At 39.3% G+C, this 21,996-nt stretch overlaps 1 protein-coding gene across 1 annotated transcript in view; it reads left to right on the top strand.

Moving 5' to 3' along the window:
• Window positions 1-21,316, top strand: part of LOC129022113 (putative zinc finger protein 730) — a 32,820-nt gene extending 11,504 nt beyond the window's left edge. The window contains exons 2-4 of the mRNA XM_054468254.1: window positions 19,148-19,274; window positions 19,777-19,872; window positions 21,282-21,316. Coding sequence (XP_054324229.1) covers window positions 19,148-19,274; window positions 19,777-19,872; window positions 21,282-21,286 — 228 coding nt within the window. The 3' untranslated portion in view covers window positions 21,287-21,316. The remainder of the gene's footprint in view (window positions 1-19,147; window positions 19,275-19,776; window positions 19,873-21,281) is intronic.
• The last annotated feature ends 680 nt before the right edge of the window (window positions 21,317-21,996 follow it).

Below are 21,996 nucleotides of genomic sequence, written 5' to 3'. Positions count from 1 at the left end.
ACCATTTTCACGATATTGATTCTTCCTACCCATGAGCATGGAATGTTCTTCCATTTGTTTGTATCCTCTTTTATTTCATTGATCAGTGGTTTGTAGTTCTCCTTGAAGAGATCGTTCACATCCCTTGTAACTTGGATTCCTAAGTATTTTATTCTCTTTGAAGCAATTTTGAATGGGAGTTCACTCTTGATTTGGCTCTCTGTTTGTCTGTTATTGGTGTATAAGAATGCTTGTGATTTTTGTACATTGATTTTGTATCCTGAGACTTTGCTGAAGTTGCTTATCAGCTTAAGGAGATTTTGGGCTGAGACAATGGGGTTTTCTAGATATACAATCATGTCATCTGCAAACAGGGACAATTTGACTTCCTCTTTTCCTAATTGAATACCCTTGATTTCAATCTCTTGCCTAATTGCCCTGGCCAGAACTTCCAACACTATGTTGAATAGGAGTGGTGAGAGAGGACATCCCTGTCTTCTTCCAGTTTTCAAAGGGAATGCTTCCAGTTTTTGCCCATTCAGTATGACATTGGCTGTGGGTTTGTCATAGATAGCTCTTATTATTTTGAGATGCATCCCATCAATACCTAATTTATTGAGAGTTTTTAGCATGAAGCGTTGTTGAATTTTGTCAAAGGCCTTTTCTGCATCTATTGAGATAATCATGTGGTTTTTGTCTTTGGTTCTGTTTATATGCTGGATTACATTTATTGATTTGCGTATATTGAACCAGCCTTGCATCTCAGGGATGAAGACCACTTGGTCATGGTGGATAAGCTTTTTGATGTGCTGCTGGATTCAGTTTGCCAGTATTTTATTGAGGATTTTTGCATCAATGTTCATCAAGGATATTGGTCTGAAATTCTCTTTTTTTGTTGTGTCTCTGCCAGGCTTTGGTATCAGGATGATGCTGGCCTCATAAAATGAGTTAGGGAGGATTCCCTCTTTTTCTATTGATTGGAATAGTTTCAGAAGGAATGGTACCAGCTCCTCCTTGTACCTCTGGTAGAATTCGGCTGTGAATCCATCTGGTCCTGGACTCTTTTTGGTTGGTAAGCTATTGATTATTGCCACAATTTTAGATCCTGTTATTGGTCTATTCAGAGATTCAACTTCTTCCTGGTTTAGTCTTGGGAGAGTGTATGTGTCGAGGAATTTATCCATTTCTTCTAGATTTTCTAGTTTATTTGCGTAGAGGTGTTTGTAGTATTCTCTGATGATAGTTTGTATTTCTGTGGGATCAGTGGTGATATCCCCTTTATCATTTTTTATTGCATCTCTTTGATTCTTCTCCCTTTTTTTTCTTTATTAGTCTTGCTAGCAGTATATCAATTTTGTTGATCCTTTCAAAAAACCAGCTCCTGGATTCATTAATTTTTTGAAGGGTTTTTTGTGTCTCTATTTCCTTCAGTTCTGCTCTGATTTTAGTTATTTCTTGCCTTCTGTTAGCTTTTGAATGTGTTTGCTCTTGCTTTTCTAGTTCTTTTAATTGTGATGTTAGGGTGTCAATTTTGGATCTTTCCTGCTTTCTCTTGTGGGCATTTAGTGCTATAAATTTCCCTCTACACACTGCTTTGAATGTGTCCCAGAGATTCTGGTATGTTGTGTCTTTGTTCTCGTTGGTTTCAAAGAACATCTTTATTTCTGCCTTCATTTCGTTATGTACCCAGTAGTCATTCAGGAGCAGGTTGTTCAGTTTCCATGTAGTTGTGTGGATTTGAGTGAATTTCTTAATCCTGAGTTCTAGTTTGATTGCACTGTGGTCTGAGAAACAGTTTGTTATAATTTCTGTTCTTTTACATTTGCTGAGGAGAGCTTTACTTCCAAATGTGTGGTCAATTTTGGAATAGTTGAAGTGTGGTTCTGAAAAAAATGTATATTCTGTTGATTTGGGGTGGAGAGTTCTGTAGATGTCTATTAGGTCCGCTTGGTGCAGAGCTGAGTTCCATTCCTGAGGATCCTTGTTAACATTCTGTCTCATTGATCTGTCTAATGTTAACAGTGGGGTGTTAAATTCTCCCATTATTATTGGGTGGGAATCTAAGTTTCTTTATAGGTCACTCAGGACTTGCTTTATGAATCTGGGTGCTCCTGTATTGGGTGCATATATATTTCGGATAGTTAGCTCTTCTTGTTGAATTGATCCCTTTACCATTATGTAATGGCCTTCTTTGTCTCTTTTGATCTTTGTTGGTTTAAAGTTTGTTTTATCAGAGACTAGGTTTGCAACCCCTGCCTTTTTTTGTATTCCATTTCTTGGTAGATCTTCCTCCATCCTTTTATTTTGAGCCTATTTCTGTCTCTTCACATGAGATGGGTTTCCTGAATACAGCACACTGATGGGTCTTGACTCTTCATCCAATTTGCCAGTCTGTGTCTTTTAATTGGAGCATTTAGTCCATTTACATTTAATGTTAATATTGTTATGCGTGAATTTGATCCTGTCATTATGATGTTAGCTGGTTATTTTGCTCGTTAGTTGATGCAGTTTCTTCCTAGTCTCAATGATCTTTACATTTTGGCATGATTTTGCAGCAGCTGGTACCGGTTGTGCCTTTCCATGTTTAGTGCTTCCTTCAGGAGCTCTTTTAGGGCAGGCCTGGTGGTGACAAAATCTCTCAGCATTTGCTTGTCTGTAAAGGATTTTATTTCTCCTTCACTTATGAAGCTTAGTTTGGCTGGATGTGAAATTCTGGGTTGAAAATTCTTTTCTTTAAGATTGTTGAATATTGGCCCCCACTCTCTTCTGGCTTGTAGAGTTTCTGCCGAGAGATCTGCTGTTAGTCTGATGGGCTTCCCTTTGTGGGTAACCCGACCTTTCTCTCTGGCTGCACTTAACATTTTTTCCTTCATTTCAACTTTGGTGAATCTGACAATTATGTGTCTTGGCGTTGCTCTTCTCGAGGAGTATCTTTGTGGTGTTCTCTGTATTTCCTCAATCTGAATGTTGGCCTGCCTTGCTAGATTGGGGAAGTTTTCCTGGATAATATCCTGCAAAGTGTTGTCCAACTTGGTTCCATTCTCCCCGTCACTTTCAGGTACACCGATCAGACGCAGATTTGGTCTTTTCACATAGTCCCATATTTCTTGGAGGCTTTGTTCATTTCTTTTTATTCTTTTTTCTCTAAACTTCCGTTCTCACTTCATTTCATTCATTTCATCTTCCATCACTGATACCCTTTCTTCCAGTTGGTCACATCAGCTCCTGAGGCTTCTGCATTCTTCACGTAGTTCTCAAGCCTTGGCTTTCAGCTCCATCAGCTCCTTTAAGCACTTCTCTGTATTGGTTATTCTAGTTATCTATTCATCTAAAGTTTTTTCAAAGTTTTCAACTTCTTTGCCTTTGGTTTGAATTTCCTCCTGTAGCTTGGAGTATTTTGATCGTCTGAAGCCTTCTTCTCTCAACTCTTCAAAGTCATTCTCCATCCAGCTTTGTTCTGTTGCTGGTGAGAAACTGTGTTCCTTTCAAGGAGGAGAGGTGCTCTGCTTTTTAGAGTTTCCAGTTTTTCTGCTCTGTTTTTTCCCCATCTTTGTGGTTTTATCTACATTTGGTCTTTGATGATGGTGTTGTACAGATGGGGTTTTGGTGTGGATGTCCTTTCTATTTGTTAGTTTTCCTTCTAACAGACAGTACCCTCAGCTGCAGGTCTGTTGGAGTTTTCTAGAGGTCCACTCCAGACCCTGTTTGCCTGGGTATCAGCAGGGGTGTCTGCAGAACCGTGGATTTTCGTGATCTGAGAATGCTGCTGTCTGATCGTTCCTCTGGAAGTTTTGTCTCAGAGGAGTACCCGGCCATGTGAGGTGTCAGTCTGCCCCTACTGGGGGGTGCCTCCCAGTTAGGCTGCTTGGGGGTCAGGTGTCAGAGACCCACTTGGGGAGGCAGTCTTCCCATTCTCAGATCTCCAGCTGGGTACTGGGAGAACCACTGCTCTCCTCAAAGCTGTCAGACAGGGACATTTAAGTCTGCAGAGGTTACTGCAGAGGTTTCTTTGTCTGTGCCCTGCCCCCAGAGGTGAAGCCTATAGAGGCAAGCAGGCCTCCTTGAGCTGTGGTGGGCTCCACCCAGTTCCAGCTTCCCGGCTGCTTTGTTTACCTAAACAAGCCTGGGCAATGGTGGGCGCCCCTCCCCCAGCCTCGCTGCCACCTTGCAGTTTGATCTCAGACTGCTGTGCTAGCAATCGGTGAGACTCCGTGGGCGTAGGACCCTCTGAGCCAGATGCGGGATATAATCTCCTGGTGCCCCATTTTCTAAGCCCGTCAGAAAAGCTCAGTATTCGAGTTGGAGTGGCCCGATTTTCCAGGTGCCATCTGTCACTCTTTTCCTTGACCAGGAAAGGGAACTCCCTGACCCCTTGTGCTTCCCTAGTGAAGCAATGCCTCGCCCTGCTTCAGCTGGCACACAGTGCATGCACCCACTGACCTGCGCCCACTGTCTGGCCCTCCCTAGTGAGATGAACCTGGTACCTCAGATGGAAATGCAGAAATCACCCGTCTTCTGCGTCGCTCACACTGGGAGCTGTAGACCAGAGCTGTTCCTATTCGGCCATCTCCCCATGGATTTTTATAACTCTCTTTTCTCCTCTGCTTTTTCCCCCAGAAACGTTCATGTGCACATAATGTGCCCAAGGCTACTGTGTCTGATGATGCCTGAATCCAGTGTCTGCTAAAATTCAGATTCCAATAGTTCAAGAACGTGTCCAGAGACCTGGCTGTTGTAGAAGAAAATATAAATTTGAAATAAGAGGTTTTATTCTTCTACATGAAAATAAGGGAGAATATTTTGTTCTTCTCTTTTTCTTAAAGCATTTAAATTATATGTAGAAATTTTTCTCTCCTTTTTTGAAATATATATAAATTATATTGACAGCTAAGTAAATCTTTTGTCATTCTTTTTGACTCAGGGTTGTCTTTAGAACCTCAGAACCATTGCTTTGTTTTTGCTTTGGCAAATGTTTACTTTTTTTATTTTTAGTCTTTTCAAGTGGACAGAGATTTGTTTAGATTAAAGTTCATTTTGAGAGCTCATGGAAGTTGAGCACAAAGATACTATTAAATTTAGCATTACAGAATGACAAAGACTGAAAGATACTAAGTTCCTTTGACAGAAAACTGATTATTCAAGGTAATTAACTGATATTTGAGGCTTGAACTACTTAACACTGCAAAAGCAAGAGCAGTTCAATGTATAAAGTGAACAGTGGAATCTGTAGCTATATTTTGGTTTCTGTTTATTCAGAAAAATTAGCATAGTTATGTGTAGTGTTTGTAGTGACTTGCATTCATATAAGTTGAACAGCATTTTCTGCAATAGTATAAACATAAGGCCACAATATTTACTTTGAATAAATCCCTTAAAATGTCATGTTAATATTGTTATTCATACTTTTGAAATATAAAGTGTTTTAACTAATTATGGTTACAGACATTTTTTTAAAAATCCTACATACATTATGACTAGTACACTGAAATTATTTATACTTAGATATGTATATCTAATATCCAAAGAAAATTTACTACCAGAGTGTTACAGTAGATATTAGGCTGACATGCTTATTAATTTATCCAATAGGTATAGTTATAGTTAAGCATAATTTTAGTGTCTTTTATTTGACTAAATTTGAATGCTGCTGTTACAGGACAAACAAACACAGATGATGTGGCCACCCAAAAACCCTAATAGGTCTTAAGTTAGCTATGTTGCAAGCTCAAATATATTCTACTATATAAACAAAGTCAGAGTCCAATTCTTCATCAAAATATGCTGGTAGAAATTGTCAGATGTATTCCAATATAAATCCCCCATTCAGTGGCTATATGAGAGAACAGCAGAAATGAAAGAGAAACCTTATAAAATTCTGCTTAGAATATGCTTCCTTTTTTCATAATGCTCATTTTTTTCATGCTGAGAGTAGCTGTACACTTTGGGTGTTTAGAGATACATTCCTTTGAGGGTAATATTTTCTGGCTATTTTGATCTGTCTTATTATCTAATCTAAGTTTTTTCTTAAGATACTTTAATTTCTTTTGTCCTCTCAATACTATCTTCCTCAGACTGACAGCTGATTTTCTCTTCAGTGCTTTGGGTGTCTTTCAGAAGCCCTGTTAGGATTCCATGGTATCTGTGGATGAAGTGGGCTGTCATAGTGAGAAATATTCAGACTCATGCTGAAAATCCAGCATTATTTTTTCCATGTCACTATAACAAATACAAACTGAGGCTGAAACACTGCTTCATTTCCCATTATTGTGAAGGTGCAATTCTACCCAGGAGGCCTGCAGACTCTCCTCCTGCCACTCAGGCTTCACTCTCTGATGTAGCATTGAAGTGCTGCTGTGGCAATTAAGGTAAGATGTGAGCTGCCAGCTGTGAGCTCTGTGCTGTGGGCTGTGCCTTAGTGGCAGATTGTAGGAGTCAAAAAAGGACACAAACCACCAGGAGAGAACAAACTGGATTGATACAGTCCAGTGCTCCAGGAGTAGAGATTCATTGCTTTAAAATGTAACTAGCCAAAAAGCACCCTTCCAACCATTTCTACTGCAGAATGAGAGCCTAATTTTAGCAGGCACCTGGCTTCAAGTTGCAAAATAACCTCCTTTTATGAAAATTTTAAAAGTTTATTTTTTCATTGAATATAACCAATTAGTATACATGGATGGCCTCCCCAGTTGCCAAGTGAATTCGGAATGAACTATTTATGACATGGTGCTGTAAATTCTTACATTTGTGGACTGATTTATGGTGACCATCCTTCTGTCTTTGCAGTCTCTTAAGCAGACTGTGATGCAAGTCACATTTTGTTTAATTGTGTAATAAAACAGTTTTCTTTCTGTTCTATCATTGTGGAGTTCCTCTGGGGCTGGAGAAAATTTTTCTTTTAACTATATTTTGCAACAACTGTCTAGAATTACCAGATATGATATGAACATATAAGGTGCAAACCAAGCTTTACTCTAGAGAAAACTTACCTTATCAGCCTTCCAGTTGTGCTGTAAAGTGTATACCATCCACTAAATGTGCGGGCAGAATTGTATCTGCATATTTGGTATTCATAGTCCTCTATAGTCACTTTTAGTGAAGCTAGATAAGATTTCTACAAACCTCCCAAGGCAGCAATCAGCCATTTTACCTCTTTCAATGACTCTTGTATCTTCAGAACTGAAACTGATTCAGAGACTATGGGGCCCAGAAACCCAATCAGAGTAGTATAGGTGCATTGAGTAGACATCTAGACATGAGAATCTCCACTTTCGCCTTCCTCCTTTTGGTAAAATACCTACAAATGTGCAGGTAACACATGCTGCTACTCCACCCATCCAGGCCCTAAATCTGCAGCTCCAGATACTGAATCTAGCTCTTGAGATGTGGGAAGAAATACAAACTTTTATCTGAAGAATGCAAGTCTTTTTAGTTGTCAAACTTAAAAAGACCTTAAAATGAAAGCACAATTATGTCTTTCACCCCCATTTGAACTATGCATTCTATCTGTTGAGACTGTTCACTATTGAAACAAGTAGCTAAAAATTAAACTAATAATGCCACACTGGACAATATAACTTATACCCTAAGTCATAACAATGTATATTCGATCAATGCTCAATGTTATTTCTGTAATAAATAAGAATGTTTGACAATGGACTTTGTGTCAGCTCACATTCTGTCCCTCTCTTTTTGCCTTTAAAAATCCACTTGTAACTGCTGCTAATCAAAGTAGATTCCAGGCAACTTGAATCTTTGCTCCCCCATTATGATCCTCAAGCTTGGCTTAAATAAACTGTCTACTTAAATTCATATTGCCTCAGCATTTTTCTCTTAGGTAGATATTATTTAGAATGTGCTAGAGCAGACTCTGAGGGAAGTCCTTCTTTTGATTGTATTCTGCTTGCTCTAACACCCAAGAATGCAGAGCCAGGTTGATCCTAGAATCTGCATATAAGGTCTGGTCTCTGCCTGGGATTTCAATACAGAGCCAGACTTTTGATTGAGAATGTACAGGAAACCAACAGAAGACATTTTCTGCACTGAGTCATGTCAGCATAGATATCTTAAAGCCTCTGTTTGAAACTGGCTCTTTCAGCTTTTTAGATCTTTTCCAGTAACCTGCTACAGTTATGTGAGAAGCTGCAGGTGTGAATTGAATCTGATGGCAGAATCTGTTTTTTGCTTTGTTTTGTTTTGTTTTTGTTTGTTTGTTTTTGAGACAGGGTCTCACTCCCTCCGTCACCCAGGCTGGAGTGCAGTGGCACCATCTTGACTCACTGCAACCTCTGCCCCCCAGGTTCAAGTGATTCTCCTGCCTCAGCCTCCTGAGTAGCTGGGATTACAGGCATGTGCCACCATGCCTGGCTAATTTTTATATTTTTAGTAGAGATGGGGTTTCACCATGTTGGCCAGGCTGGTCTCGAACTCCTGACTTCAAGTGGTCTGCCCACCTCGGCCTCCCAAAATGCTGGGATTATAGGCATGAGCCACTATGCCTGGCCTGATGTCAGAATCTGTAAGTGTAAACAAGCATCTTAAGAGTGGGAGATCAAGGCCACAAAGTACCCAGAGCCATGACCACACCTATACCCACCCACCCATAACATGTGATACTAGAGTATTGTTGATGTTCTTCTCACCCAAGAGCTAGCTGATCTGGACAATTGATCCAGGTTTTGAAGCTCCACCAGAGAAGTTTTATTTTCTATTTGAAATCAGCCTGAGACTCTCCTGCCTGGCTTGTCATTGGGCCATCAGCCCAGGGTCACTAGGAACCCTCTCACAATCAGCTGGGCATCTTTGAGACATTTGAGGATGTCCAGGGGAGAATTGTGTCAGTCTGATCAGAGTGGTTAATTCTGCTTCTGTGTCAGTATAAGAGAAATGAGCCATCTTATGTTCCTCCCCTCATGCAAGAGATGTCTTTGGTTGGTACCCAGATGAGAGTTTCTCCCATTTCCTGGTACTTGGGTAAAAAACAAGGAGGCAGTCTGGAGACTCAGATAAACTAATTGCTTCCATTTCATATGTCGATGTCAAAAATAGATGAAGAAGTCATGGCCCCTACCATCCACAAACTTTTAGTCTAGACTAGCAACTAAAGAATTAAGCAACATATGGTTGTTGCAATGAATAGATGTGTGTAAAAAACCTTGGGCTTTATTTTGGCCACTTTATATTGTTGTAACTTCTGATGTAATCACCTAAAGGGATATTTATGGAAAGAAGAGTTGTTGTTAATATTTTTATTATTTGAGACAAAGTCTCACTCTGTCACCCAGGCTGGAGAGCAGTGGTGTGATCTTGGCTCACTGCAACTTCTGCCTCCCGAGTTCAAATGATTCTCCTACCTCAGCCTCCCGAGTATCTGGGACTACAGGCACCCACCACCACACCCAGCTATTTTTTTTTTTTTTTTTTTTTTTAGTAAAGACGGGGTTTTGCCATGTTGGCCAGGCTGGTCTCGAACTCCTGACCTCAGGTGATCCACCCACCTCAGCCTCCCAGAGTGCTGGGATTACAGGCGTGTGCTACTGTGCCTGGCCAGGAGTTATTATTATTTTTATTTCTTTTACCTTGCTAAGAATACATATTTATCTTCTAATAAAATTACCCTAGAAAACCTTAAGAGATTTGTTTACATTGCTTGTTAGTATATCTTATAAAATTGATAAGGCAGTAGCTTAAAAAAATTAAAATTACAGAAACTCTGAGATTTAATTTTCTCTTAGGTAAGCTTAGCAAGAACACTACTGGAAATACCCCCAGTGGCATAGAGAACAGAATTCTACATAGGGTTCACTCCCTGCCCCAGTTCTGTTCAGATTCACTTTTTGGAGGGACCTTATTTAGGTCTGGCCCTACCCTGGCATCCTGCCTCACAGAACTAATTAGAATAGATCAGAGTTTCGGTGGTGAATCCTGCTGCCATTTTAGAGCTCGTATTCAATTTCCTGAAACCCAAAAGCAGATACATGGGAAAAATAAAGTATGTATTTTAGGGTCTTAATTTTTAATTTTTTTTAAAAAAATGAGTGTTTGCAGAAACATTTAGCAGCTGATTTTCTATACCTTCAGATCCAGTAGTTGCACCACAAGTCATAAAAAAGTAAATATAAACACAATAAACATTTTTCTAAACTACATTAAACTTTTTTTCTGTATCCCTCTCATCTGTCTATATTTAGCTTTTATTCTATACATGTTTTAAATCAATGACAGAGAAACAGAAAAAGAAATAAAAATGCTGGGCCCTTTATCTAAATCCTGAGAATTATTAAACACTTTGTAGCAACCTTCAGGGTGTTATGAGAATTAAATCACATAACGTGTTATTCCCAGCACAATGAGTGATCTCTAACATACTCTTGAGCACATATTATCTGCTTAATAAACATTGCATTAGTACATGCATGCATGTTGTTTTCCAAATGCAGACTTATTCAGACATTGTTGCCGTCTGTTTATTTGTAAACTTGAAAGAGCCAGAAAAGAATATGATATTTTAGGATGGCAATTGGTTGTTTTCCTTTCTACTAGAAGTATTTGTGTTGTGATAAGTGTGATGGCTGTAAGGGACTCTGTGCTGTGCCTACTTTCTCTAACTAATGCTGATAATGAACCCAGTGGGAGCAACATCAGCATTGACAGGGGGCATGTTTAACACAACACCCGGGGGGAGGAGCCAAGATGGCAGAATAGGAACAGCTCTGGTCTACAGCTCCCAGCACGAGCGACACAGAAGACGGGTGATTTCTGCATTTCCATCTGAGGTACCGTTTTCATCTCACTAGGGAGTGCCAGACAGTGGGCGCAGGTCAGTGGGTGAGTGCACCATGCACCAGCCGAAGCAGGGGCGAGGCATTGCCTCACTTCGGAAGTGCAAGGGGTAAGGGAGTTCCCTTTCCAGGGGTGACAGAGGGCACCTGGAAAATTGGGCCGCTCCCACCCGAATACTGTGCTTTTCCGACGGGCTTAGGAAACGGTGCCCCAGGAGAGTATAGCCCACACCTGGCTCAGAGGGTCCTATGCCCACGGAGTCTCGCTGATTGCTAGCACAGCAGTCTGAGATCAAACAGCAAGTCGGCAGCGAGGCTGGGGGAGGGGCGCCCGCCATTGCCCAGGCTCGCTTAGGTAAACAAAGCAGCCTGGAAGCTTGAACTGGGTGGAGCCTACCACAGCTCAAGGAGGGCTGCCTACCTCTGTAGGCTCCATCTCTGGGGGCAGGGCACAGACAAACAGAACGACATCAGTAACCTCTGCAGACTTAAATGTCCCTGTCTGACAGCTTTGAGGAGAGCAGAGGTTCTCCCAGCACGCAGCTGGAGATCTGAGAATGGGCTGACTGCCTCCTCAAGTGGGTCCCTGACCTCTGACCCACGAGCAGCCTCACTGGGAGGCACCCCCCAGCAGGGACAGACTGACACCTCACACGGCCAGCCAGGTACTCCAACAGACCTGCAGCTGAGGGTCCTGTCTGTTAGAAGGAAAACTAACAGAAAGGACATCCACACCAAAAACCCATCTGTACATCACCATCATCAAAGACCAAAAGTAGATAAAACCACAAAGATGGGGAAAAAACAGCAGAAAAACTGGAAACTCTAAAAAGCAGAGTACCTCTCCTCCTCCAAAGGAACGCAGTTCCTCACCAGCAACGGAACAAAGCTAGACAGAGAATGAATTTGACGAGCTGAGACGATCAAATTACTCCGAGCTACAGGAGGATATTCAAACCAAAGGCAAAGAAGTTGAAAACTTTGAAAAAAAATTAGAAGAATGTATAACTAGAATAACCAATACAGAGAAGTACTTAAAGGAGCTGATGGAGCTGAAAACCAAGGCTCGAGAGCTACGTGAAGAATGCAGAAGCCACAGAAGCTGATGCGATCAAATGGAAGAAAGGGTATCAGCCCTGGAAGATGAAATGAATGAAATGAAGCGAGAAGGGAAATTTAGAGAAAAAAGAATAAAAAGAAATGAGCAAAGCCTCCAAGGAATGTGGGACTATGTGAAAAGACCAAACCTACCTCTGATTGGTGTACCTGAAAGTGACGGGGAGAATGGAAACAGGTTGGAAAACCCTCTGCAGGATATTATCCAGGAGAACTTCCCCAATCTAGCAAGGCAGGCCAACATTCAGATTCAGGAAATACAGAGAACACCACAAAGATACTCCTCGAGAAGAGCAACTCCAAGACACATAATTGTCATATTCACCAAAGTTGAATTGAAGGAAAAAATGTTAAGGGCAGCCAGAGAGAAAGGTTGGGTTACCATCAAAGGGAAGCCCATCAGACTAACAGCAGATCTCTCGGCAGAAACTCTACAAGCCAGAAGAGAGTGGGGGCCAATATTCAACATTCTTAAAGAAAAGAATTTTCAACCCAGAATTTCATATCCAGCCAAACTAAGCTTCATAAGTGAAGGAGAAATAAAATCCTTTACAGACAAGCAAATGCTGAGAGATTTTGTCACCATCAGACCTGCCCTAGAAGAGCTCCTGAAGGAAGCGCTAAACATGGAAAGGCACAACCGGTACCAGCCACTGCAAAATCATACCGAAATGTAAAGACCATCGAGACTAGGAAGAGACTGCATCAACTAACGAGCAAAATAACCAGCTAACATCATAATGACAGGATCAAATTCACACATAACAATATTAACTTTAAATGTAAATGGACTAAATGCTCCAATTAAAAGACACAGACTGGCAAATTGGATAAAGACTCAAGACCCATCAGTGTGCTGTATTCAGGAAACCCATCTCACGTGCAGAGACACACATAGGCTCAAAATAAAAGGATGGAGGAAGATCTACCAAGCAAATGGAAAACAAAAAAAGGCAGGGGTTGCAATCCTAGTCTCTGATAAAACAGACTTTAAACCAACAAAGATCAAAAGAGACAAAGAAGGCCATTACATAATGGCAAAGGGATTAATTCAACAAGAAGAGCTAACTATCCTAAATATATATGCACCAAATACAGGAGCACCCAGATTCATAAAGCAAGTCCTGAGTGACCTATAAAGAGACTTAGATACCCACACAATAACAATGGGAGACTTTAACACCCCACTGTCAACATTAGACAGATCAACGAGACAGAAAGTTAACAAGGATCCTCAGGAACTGAACTCAGCTCTGCACCAAGCAGACTTAATAGACATCTACAGAACTCTCCACCCCAAATCAACAGAATATACATTTTTTTCAGCACCACACCACACTTATTCCAAAATTGACCATATACTTGGAAATAAAGCTCTCCTCAATAAATGTAAAAGAACAGAAATTATAACAAACTATCTCTCAGATCACAGTGCAATCAAGCTAGAACTCAGGATTAAGAATCTCACTCAAAACCGCTCAACTACGTGGAAACTAAACAACCTGCTCCTGAATGACTACTGGGTACATAACGAAATGAAGGCAGAAATAAAGATGTTCTTTGAAACCAACGAGAACCAAGACACAACATACCAGAATCTCTGGGATGCATTCAAAGCAGTGTGTAGAGGGAAATTTATAGCACTAAATGCCCACAAGAGAAAGCAGGAAAGATCCAAAGTTGACACCCTAACACCACAATTAAAAGAACTAGAAAAGCAAGAGCAAACACATTCAAAAGCTAGCAGAAGGCAAGAAATAACTAAAATCAGAGCAGAACTGAAGGAAATAGAGACACAAAAAACCCCTCAAAAAATGAATGAATCCAGGAGCTGGTTTTTTGAAAGGATCAACAAAATTGATAGACCGCTAGCAAGATTAATAAAGAAAAACAGAGAGAAGAATCAAATAGATGCAATAAAAAATGATAAAGGGGATATCACCACCGATCCCACAGAAATACAAACTACCATCAGAGAATATTAAAAACACCTCTATGCAAATAAACTAGAAAATCTAGAAGAAATGGATAAATTCCTCAACACATACACCTTCCCAAGACTAAACCAGGAAGAAGTTGAATCTCTAAATAGACCAATAACAGGAGCTGAAATTGTGGCAACAATCAATAGCTTACCAACCAAAAAAAGTCCAGGACCAGATGGGTTCACAGCCAAATTCTACCATAGGTACAAAGAGGAGCTGGTACCATTCCTTCTGAAACTATTCCAATCAATAGAAAAAGAGGGAATCCTCCCTAACTCATTTTATGAGGCCAGCATCATCCTGATACCAAAGCCTGGCAGAGACACAACAAAAAAAGAGAATTTCAGACCAATATCCTTGATGAACATTGATGCAAAAATCCTCAATAAAATACTGGCAAGCAGAATCCAGCAGCACATCAAAAAGCTTATCTGCCATGATCGAGTGGGCTTCATCCCTGGGATGCAAGGCTGGTTCAATATGCGCAAATCAATAAATGTAATCCAGCATATAAACAGAACCAAAGACAAAAACCACATGATTATCTCAATAGATGCAGAAAAGGCCTTTGACAAAATTCAACAACGCTTCATGCTAAAAACTCCCAATAAATTAGGTATTGATGGGACATATCTCAAAATAATAAGAGCTATTTATGACAAACCCACAGCCAATATGATACTCAATGGCAAAAACTGGAAGCATTCCCCTTGAAAACTGGCACAAGACAGGGATGCCCTCTCTCACCACTTCTATTCAACATAGTGTTGGAAGTTCTGGCCAGGGCAATTAGGCAGGAGAAGGAAATCAAGAGTATTCAATTAGGAAAAGAGGAAGTCAAATTGTGCCTGTTTGCAGATGACATGATAGTATATCTAGAAAACCTCATTTTCTCAGCCCAAAATCTCCTTAAGCTGATAAGCAACTTCAGCAAAGTCTCAGGATACAAAATCAATGTACAAAAATCACAAGAATTCTTATACATCAATAACAGACAAACAGAGAGCCAAATCATGAGTGAACTCCCATTCACAATTGCTTCAAAGAGAATAAAATACCTAGGAATCCAACTTACAAGGGATGTGAAGAACCTCTTCAAGGAGAACTACAAACCACTGATCAATGAAATAAAAGAGGATACAAACAAATGGAAGAACATTCCATGCTCATGGGTAGGAAGAATCAATTTCATGAAAATGGCCATCCTTCCCAAGGTAATTTACAGATTCAATGCCATCCCCATCAAGCTACCAATGACTTTCTTCACAGAATTGGAAAAAACTACTTTAAAGTTCATATGGAACCAAAAAAGAGCCCGCATCGCCAAGTCAATCCTAAGCCAAAAGAACAAAGCTGGAGGCATCACACTACCTGACTTCAAACTATACTACAAGGCTACAGTAACCAAAACAGCATGGTACTGGTACCAAAACAGAGATATAGATCAATGGAACAGAACAGAGCCATCAGAAATAATGCCACATATCTACAACTATCTGATCTTTGACAAACCTGACAAAAACAAGAAATGGGGAAAGGATTCCCTATTTAATAAATGGTGCTGGGAAAACTGGCTAGCCATATGTAGAAAGCTGAAACTGGATCCCTTCCTTACACCTTATACAAAAATCAATTCAAGATGGATTAAAGACTTAAATGTTAGACCTAAAACCATAAAAACCCTAGAAGAAAACCTAGGCATTACCATTCAGGACATAGGCATGGGCAAGGACTTCATGTCTAAAACACCAAAAGCAATGGCAACAAAAGCCAAAATTGACAAATGAGATCTAATTAAACTAAAGAGCTTCTGCACAGCAAAGGAAACTACCATCAGAGTGAACAGGCAACCTACAAAATGGGAGAAAATTTTCACAACCTACTCATCTGACAAAGGGCTAATATCCAGAATCTACAGTGAACTCCAACAAATTTACAAGAAAAAAACAAACAACCCCATGAAAAAGTGGGCGAAGGACATGAACAGACACTTCTCAAAAGAAGACATTTATGCAGCCAAAAAACACATGAAAAAATGCTCACCGTCACTGGCCATCAGAGAAATGCAAATCAAAAACACAATGAGATACCATCTCACACCAGTTAGAATGGCAATCATTAAAATGTCAGGAAACAACAGGTGCTGGAGAGGATGTGGAGAAATAGGAACACTTTTACACTGTTGGTGGGACTGTAAACTAGTTCAACCCTTGTGGAAGTCAGTGTGGCGATTCCTCAGGGATCTAGAACTAGAAATTCCATTCGACCCAGCCATCCCATTACTGGGTATATACCCAAAGGACTATAAATCATGCTGCTATAAAGACACATGCACACGTATGTTTATTGCAGCATTATTCACAATAGCAAAGACTTGGAACCAACCCAAATGCCCAACAATGATAGACTGGATTAAGAAAATGTGGCACATATACACCATGGAATACTATGCAGCCATAAAAAATGGTGAGTTCATGTCGTTTGTAGGGACATGGATGAAATTGGAAATCATCATTCTCAGTAAACTATCCCAAGAACCAAAAACCAAACACCGCATATTCTCACTCACAGGTGGGAATTGAACAATGAGAACACATGGACACAGGAAGGGGAACATCACACTTCCGGGACTGTTGTGGGGTCGGGGGAGGGGTGAGGATAGCATTGGGAGATATACCTAATGCTAGATGACGAGTTAGTGGGTGCAGCGCACCAGCATGGCACATGTATACATATGTAACTTACCTGCACATTGCGTACATGTACCATAAAACCTAAAGTATAATAATAATAATAATAATAGTAATAATAATAATAATAAAAGAAAAAAATGCACTTTGAAAAAAATAAATAAATAAAAAATAATAATAATAAAACAACACCCATTCATGAACCCTTTGCAAGCATTCAGAATCTCATTACATAGAGTAGGGCCAAAATTACTAAGTAATTTATTAGCTCATTACAGCTCAACAGGTAATGCTTAGCTAGATGGTTGTCAGCCCAGACTTTTAGTTAGGATTACATAGCCAATTTGCAGAAATCTCTTTACTTGTGCCCTCCCCACAGATTCTGCTTATTGTTCTGGGTGGAAGCATTGATGTTGTTTTAATTAAGTGCCTCATGTAACTCTAAGATGAGGCCAGAATCAAGTGTGAGGGGTTCAATATCCATTCATGAGAGCTATGTTTCACCTTTATACTTAAAGGGTCCCCACAGGGCCTGTTCTGCTTTGGTTTGGTAGGGTCAGAACATGGTGGCCCATATTTCCATTACTGTAGCAGAAATTGCTGGTGTCTGTGAAAAGGAAGGGCACCTGAGGACAGAAAAGGTGAAATTTACATTTTTGTGTCCATGGAGCAGCTCATTGTTCCCGAATCTCTTCTGTTATAAAGGACAGAAATGGCCATACTTTTCCTTTGGGTCTTGGTCCTTCTGCCTGTGGGTATGATGGTAGTAGTAAACAGACGGCGCGATGCCTTTAAAGGAATATTCTTAAGATGCAGGTGTAATTTGTCCAGAGAATCTTATCTGAGAAGGATTCCCAGAGAAGGAGGAAAAAATGACTTTTTTTTTTTTTCTTTAAGATAAACATGTCTCAGATCAAGAGTTTTGTGCATGGTGCCTCCTGGAATGCTATGTATTTAGTACTTGCAAACCTTTACTTCTCTACTTGTGTTTTTCCTCTATAATGAATTTAACTACACAGTCAAGGGTCTCTGAAAAATGTTCTTTTCTGCATATCAGAGCCTTCTGTATATTTTCTAAATTATGGCTTCTTCTATGCCCTGAAGAATTCTCACGATGAATTTATAGTTTGCATTATTAAAAATCTTTCCTTTTTGACTGTTGAATATGGGAAGGTATGGATACTCAAGTTTTCTATTGAGGAAAAGCTTTGATTCTTAATAAAGATGGGGAATATGTAATGAGGTTCAATCTATGTTCTCTATTAGCTCTATGCAGAACAGGATTAAGAAAATGCTTTTTAAAATAGGATGGCATTTATTGCCCAGAAAGTTCTGAAAAAAACTTTTAGGAGATATCTGCTCTCTAGGGTGCTAAAAAAGACTACCTAAAATCACTATTAAAAATTACAGAGGCCAGGCACAGTGGCTCACGCCTGTAATCCCAGCACTTTGAGAGGCCAAGGTGGGCTGATCACAAGATCAGGAGTTCTAGACCGGCCTGACCATCATGCTGAGACCCCATCTCTCCTAAAAATACAAAAATTAGCCGGGTTTGGTGGCACATGCCTGTAATCCCTACTCAGGAGGCTGAGGCAAGAGAATCACTTGAACCCAGGAGGCAGAGCTTGCAGTGAGCCGAGATTGCCCCACTGCACTCCAGCCTGAGTGACAGAGTGAGACTCCATCTCAAAAAAAAAAAATTTACAGAATATGGGAAATATCTGTGTCTTTAACTTTGCATAAAACTGATTCTTTTTATGGTTAAATTCAGACTATACTTTTTTGGGGGGGCAATATTTAAGCAATGATGCTGTGTCCTTCGGTGTGCATCAGTACATCCTAAAAATTTGTCCTAGTGCAGTTAATGTTATTGACTTGGGTAGTGAGCTCTGTGACAGATTTTTTTCATGGTAGAGTTATTTTTCCCTTTGTTGTTAAATATCTTTATGCAGCTGATGTGCATAAACCATCACCTTTAGTCTGGCAGCTGCTCTTAGGTTTTCTTTGTTTATATCTGTGTTTGGAAAAGGAAAGCTCTCATCTTTGCTTACAGGCAAGAAAAACTGGGGAAAGCTGGCTTTTTCACTGCTGGATGTTTAACAAAATAGTCTTTTTGGGATAAAAACATTGGCATTATTGCTGAGCTTGTTAGAAATGCAGAAACTCAGAGTTTATTTCAGATCTTCTGAAAAAGTAATCTGCATTAACTAGATCTCCAGTTTATTATACACATTAAAGTTTGAGAGCTACCTTCTAACTCAACATGTCTTTTCCATCAAAAAAAAGTACACAGAACTCATTCTGAATAATGTAAATATAACACTCAAAAATGTACGTTTGTGTTTATCCCCTTAATTTTATACTTTATCATCCAGAAAAGTTTCATATATACACTGATGTGGATCTTATGCCACTCTCTTCTGAGAGTTAGAGAATACATTAGAGGATATTTCTGTGTTGAAAATTATTTTATTGGATAATTTCAGTCATTCTTGTAAGTCAGAATCAGTTCTTTTTACTCTCTCATTTCACCTTGAGTCAAATTTAAAATTTTGCACATGGCACTTGGTAAATGTGTTTATGTGTGTGTGTGTTTCAGGAACTGTTGACATTTATGGATGTGGCCATAGAATTCTCTCTGAATGAGTGGCAATGCCTGGACCCTGCACAGCAGAATTTATATAGGAGTGTAATGTCAGAGAACTACAGAAACCTGGTCTTCCTGGGTGAGGATAACTTCAATACACAATTCCTAGTATACCCCAAATGTTTTATTTCTCTTTTTTAGAATATTTTTCCTGATAGTTTATGTTTTGCATAAATGCATTTCAGATTCCCATTTTCAAAAATATATATTGGTGATTTGTCCATGTGAAAAAGAATTTATTCAAGATGTTTCATCTTGACCTGAACTTTCTACATTCCTGAGCTGATCTGTATCCTTTCTTCTAGATTAGTGGTAATTCCAGAAACTTAGTGGCATAAAATATTGTTGCCAACACCTTTAAATCTAATTGTCACCACCAATTTTTGATTCAGTAGTACCAGGTAGTGAATAAGGAACCTACAAATTTAAAATATTTTCAAAATATTTAGAAATTCTGTTATAAGTTAGTATTTGGAGATTAATTTACTAGAATATTTTATGTCCTCTTTATTGAGCACGTTATTAAGTTGGTGATTGGAGAATTTAAGCAAGATTCATGTTATTTATTTTTAATAAAACAGGTATTGCTGTCTCTAAGCCAGACCTGATCACCTGTCTGGAGCAAGAAAAAGAGCCTTGGAATATGAAAAGACATGGAGTGATAGCCAAACCCCCAGGTAGGTGAGAGTGAAAACAAAAGATGAGAGGTCCAAAGGTCAAGGTGAAAGCCAGTGTTTTTGGAAGCTGTGTTCCAAAGGAGATAGTTTCTGAGAAGCCTGAGTTCTTTTTCTTTTATTCTCAAAAAGGGCATCTTCTGTCACCTTTTTTTTTTTTTTTTTTTTTTTTTTTTTTTTTTTTTTTGAGGTGGAGTTTCACTCTTGTTGCCCAGGCTGCAGTGCAATGGCACAATCTTGTCTCACCACAACCTCCACCTCCCGGGTTCAATCAATTCTCCCACCTCAGCCTCCTGAGTAGCTGAAATTACAGGCATGCACTACCATGCCCAGCTAATTTTATATTTTTAGTAGAGATGGGGTTTCTCCATGTTGGTCAGCTGGTCTAAAACTCCCAACCTCAGGTGATCCGCTCGCCTTGGCCTTCCAAAGTGCTGGGATTACAGGTGTGAGCCACCGTGCCCAGCCTGTCTTAGACTTTTAAATTCTCCAAGGATTCTAATCTCCCTTCAGTGCTCTTTAAGTTTACAGAAAGAGCCACAGTCCTTTTCATGGAATACGAGAGTGCACAATCTGACTGCTTTATCATTTTTTTATAGGCCACACAAGTATCTGCGTAATTTTAAAAAACTTTATGTTAAACCATTTTTTAAGTTCTTTTTTTGTATTATGTTTGAAATGTGTGAGCGTAGTGGTTTCTGTTCCACTGGCTTTTTTGTTCTTTTTTTTTTTTTTTTTTGCACAGTCCATCCTGTTTTTATTGCTATAGTCTTGAAATATAGTTTGAAACTATAAAGTATGATGTCCTTCTGCTTTGCTCTTTTTCCTCAAGATTGCTTTGGCTATTCAAAGTTTATTGAGGTTTCATGTAAATTTTAAGATTGTATTTTTTATTACTGTGAGAAAAATACCACTGGAATTTCGATAGGGAGTTTATTGAATCTATAGATCACTTTGGATAATATGTCACTTTTACACTATTCCTTTAACTCATAGACATGAAATGTTTTACAATTTATTTGTGTCTTCTCTAATTTCTTTCATTGATACAGCTTTCATTGTAAAGATTTTTTATCAGTTTGGTTAAATTTGTTTTATTATTATTTTATTTGTATTATTTATTATTTTAATGCTATTGTAAATAGAATTGTTTTCTTTATTATCTCAGATGGTACTTTTTTACATGTATAAAACCATAACTTATACTTGTATGTTAATTTTATATTTTGCTAATTTACTGAGTATATTCATTAGTTTAGACAGGTTTTAATGTACTTTTTTTTATACATATAGGATCATATGATCTACAACCAGCAACTTTTTACACTTATTTGTCTTCAATTTTAATTGCTTTTTTTCTTTTCTTTTCTTTTTTTTTTTTTTTTTTTACTAATTCTGCCACATGCTTCCAGTGTGATATTAAAATAAAAGCATTGACAATGGGCACAATATAGTTTTGCATTGGTGTCTGTGAATATGAGAAACACCTCTTTCAAGTTTTTATAAACTGGTTTCAGAAAGTAGAGATCTTGTTTTTGTTTTGTTGAGCCCCCAGGGTGATGAGGTGCCCTCTGGGTTTGTAGTGGAGAGGAGTTGTAGCTTAGTCACAAAGCTGCTGGGTGTGCACTAGGGTCCACTTTTAGTTGGCTTGTTACAAGAGGCTTGGGCAGTTGTAATTTCCATTATATATTTGAACAAACTGAATTTCCTTCAGGACTTTTCTCTGTAGGGCAAACACTAGGGCAGGATTTTGCAGTCAGGTGTGCATATGATGGGACTTATATCAGGATATGGATGAGTATGGCTTTCACTGAGTACCAGAGAGGATTTCCCCAGGTCACTGTATGGGTTTCTATGTAGGCAGAAGTGGCAATGAACTGTGGCTCAGGGAGCTGGAACTGAGTCCTTAAAACTGCTTCAGAGACCACAATAAAGGTCAATATCTGCAGGCCTCCCTGCATGGATATAAATGAGTATCTTTCTTAAGGCTTCTGGAAGGACAGGACTTCTCCCAGACTGTGGCTGGGAGAAGTTTGGAATATTTACAGAGTAAGTTCAGAATTCTCAGGGGGACCAAGTTGGGTGGGCCATTTTCTGGTATGTAGCCAAGAACAGAGGTTTCATAGT

This window comes from Pongo pygmaeus, chromosome 21 (genome assembly GCF_028885625.2).
Source record: "Pongo pygmaeus isolate AG05252 chromosome 21, NHGRI_mPonPyg2-v2.0_pri, whole genome shotgun sequence".
Lineage (NCBI taxonomy): Eukaryota > Metazoa > Chordata > Mammalia > Primates > Hominidae > Pongo > Pongo pygmaeus.
Note: the sequence above shows the minus strand (reverse complement) of the source record. Positions and strands in the feature narration are given on the sequence as shown.